The sequence below is a fragment of the Babylonia areolata genome, chromosome 10 (genome assembly GCF_041734735.1).
Source record: "Babylonia areolata isolate BAREFJ2019XMU chromosome 10, ASM4173473v1, whole genome shotgun sequence".
Lineage (NCBI taxonomy): Eukaryota > Metazoa > Mollusca > Gastropoda > Neogastropoda > Buccinidae > Babylonia > Babylonia areolata.
In genome coordinates this window covers 38,465,693-38,468,192 of record NC_134885.1, presented here as the reverse complement: position 1 = coordinate 38,468,192, position 2,500 = coordinate 38,465,693, and the positions used below count along the sequence as shown (strand labels likewise).

Sequence of the window (2,500 nt, the reverse complement as noted above, 5' to 3'; positions counted from 1 at the left end):
ATAATGTAGGTAGTTCTGTTGTATGATAAATGTGTAATTATGCATGCAGTTAGTATGTGTTGTTCCTGTCACGTTTTTGACACTGGTACACTGTTAAAATTGGTAAACAACATAGATTCAACAATTGTGCCTTTGCTTTTGTTCTTTCTGTTCTTGCCATGTTTTTGTTTTTTTGTTGTTGTTTTTTCTAGACTGTTGACACTCCAGTTTGGTTTAAAAACAACACGATTTGGATTCAACGACTGTGTCCATGTGATGTTTTTGTATTGGTTGTAGTTACAGTAGTTATTGTTATACTAGAGTATGTCAATATACTCATGTACGTGTGCGCGTTATAGAAGCCTGACTGAAAGACACAGGAAACGAATGATGAGCAGCTACATGTCAGTCGGCTCTACTTAGGCAGGCAGGCTGTTGTGCGAATGATTCTGTGTATGTAAAACGTTTGGAATTTCATCTTTGACTAAAGACAGCGTTATGCATATCAACAATATATATATATCTTTTTTTTAATGGCACAGCCCGAGCTGTGGGACAGAGTTGTTCCCCCTCCGAGGCGTGTGGCAGCCACATGGTGTGTGCCGACGTCACTGAGCGCTGTGAATGCAAACAGGGCTTCGTGGCCACACAGCGCGGCACGTGCGGTACGTTGCGTTGAGGGGATTTGTGTAGCAAGTTGTCTTCCTCTCGCCTCACCACATCCCACATCATTCTGTAGTCATGTTTGTTCAGTTTGAAGGTCCCTAATTGCCTTTAACGGCGATTGGGACAGTGAATTCATATAGGCCCAACACTCGGCTTATATCACAGTTTACATTTGGGCCAACAGCAAAGTGAAATGTATTATCAATGGTTTCTCCAGTCAGTGGGAAACCATTTACAGCTTAGTCTTTTGTGAAGGACTATGACTCTCAAACTAGGAGGCAAAATTGCACTGGCTCTTAATGCTGCAGCCTTGTGGTCTAGTTGGCCTTTGGGAACCATCCCAACGCCGACTGTCCTAAAACCCTCTTGGCCGAGAGAGTGTGGATGTACTTGGGCAAGACACTCTCCACTATAATCAAATTCTACCGCAGATAGTCGGGACAACAGTTGCCTCCTCTGCTGTTCTGATGGTCATAGTCGGACACGACTGACTATCATATATATATATATATACGTGCACACAAGGATATTGTCCATTGATATAGAAGGAAACAGACAAAGAACTGTACATGCATGGGAATATGTTGTGGGGGTTTTTTGGGTTTTTTTTTTTAATAACCGGTACCTTCAGTAATGAAGACATGCTCTGTTCCATTCTGTTCTGATACAGTCTAGTCATGTTTGATTCTTGTTTAGTCTGGTCTTCAAGGCATCCATTTCAATTTTTTTCGGGAATGAGCTTTATTTCCAAAACGAGCACATAAGCACACACTCGCGCGCGCGGGCAGACATGCACACATTCTCCACCCCTTCCCCCCCCCCCCCCTCCGCCCGCCCCTCTCTTCTCTCTCTCTCTCTCTCTCTCTCTCTCTCTCCACCCTTCCACACACATACATACACAAGGTGGACAAACAGACACACACACTCTCTCTCTCTTTCTCACTATTATACATAGACACACACACACACACACACACACACACACACACACACACACACACACAACACACACACACACACAACACACCACACACACACACACACACACACACACACACAGAACCAGGGAACAGACAGTGACACGTGGTGACTGTGATTTGACAGGGTCAGGGGCCAACAGCACGTGCGTGACGTCAGAGGACTGTGGCGACGACATGACGTGTCACTCTTTCTCCGGGCAGGACGTGCGCTGTCAGTGTCTGTCCCTCTTGATTCCCACAGACACTGGTTACTGCGGTAAATTGGAATGGGTTTGGTTTTTTTTCTTTTCTTTTTTTTTTTTTTTTGGTCTGTCTGACTGTTCGTCTGCTTCTCTGGGTGTTGGAGTATGCGTGTGTGTGTGTGTGTGTGTGTGTGTTTATGTATGTATATATGTATGTTGGTTGCGTGTGTGTGGTTGTGTGTGTGTGTGTGTGTTTATGTATGTATATATGTATGTTGGTTGCGTGTGTGTGGTTGTGTGTGTGTGTGTGTCTGTCTGTGTGTTTGTGTGCCACGTGTGTGTGTCTGTGTGTTTGTGTGTCACATGTGTGTGTGTGTGTGAGTGTGTGTGGGGGGTTATGCGAGTGTGTGTATGGGACAGAGTGAGAGAGAGAGAGAGAGTGTGTCTACCGTAAGTGTCTGTATGTGTCTGTGTACTTGCGCGTTTATGATGTTTATGTGAGGTTGATGATGATTTTATCATATGCAGGCAAGATTCAAAAAGAAGGGAAAAAAAAGTATACATGTATAATGAATTGATGTGGTGAAGTTTTCGTTTTCGTATTGTTCCCAAAGTGATTAATTCTTAAATCGCGCGCGCGTTTTCGTATGTGTAAGTGGGCACGTGTGTGCATCGCAGTTTTTGTGCGTGTAT

The 2,500-nt window shown here is 44.2% G+C and overlaps 1 protein-coding gene across 1 annotated transcript in view; it reads left to right on the top strand.

The window, feature by feature from the left end:
• LOC143286354 (uncharacterized) overlaps positions 1–2,500 on the top strand; it is a 41,545-nt gene that overhangs the window by 37,212 nt on the left and 1,833 nt on the right. Inside the window, exons 24-25 of the mRNA XM_076593895.1 lie at positions 522–644; positions 1,750–1,895. Coding sequence (XP_076450010.1) covers positions 522–644; positions 1,750–1,895 — 269 coding nt within the window. The remainder of the gene's footprint in view (positions 1–521; positions 645–1,749; positions 1,896–2,500) is intronic.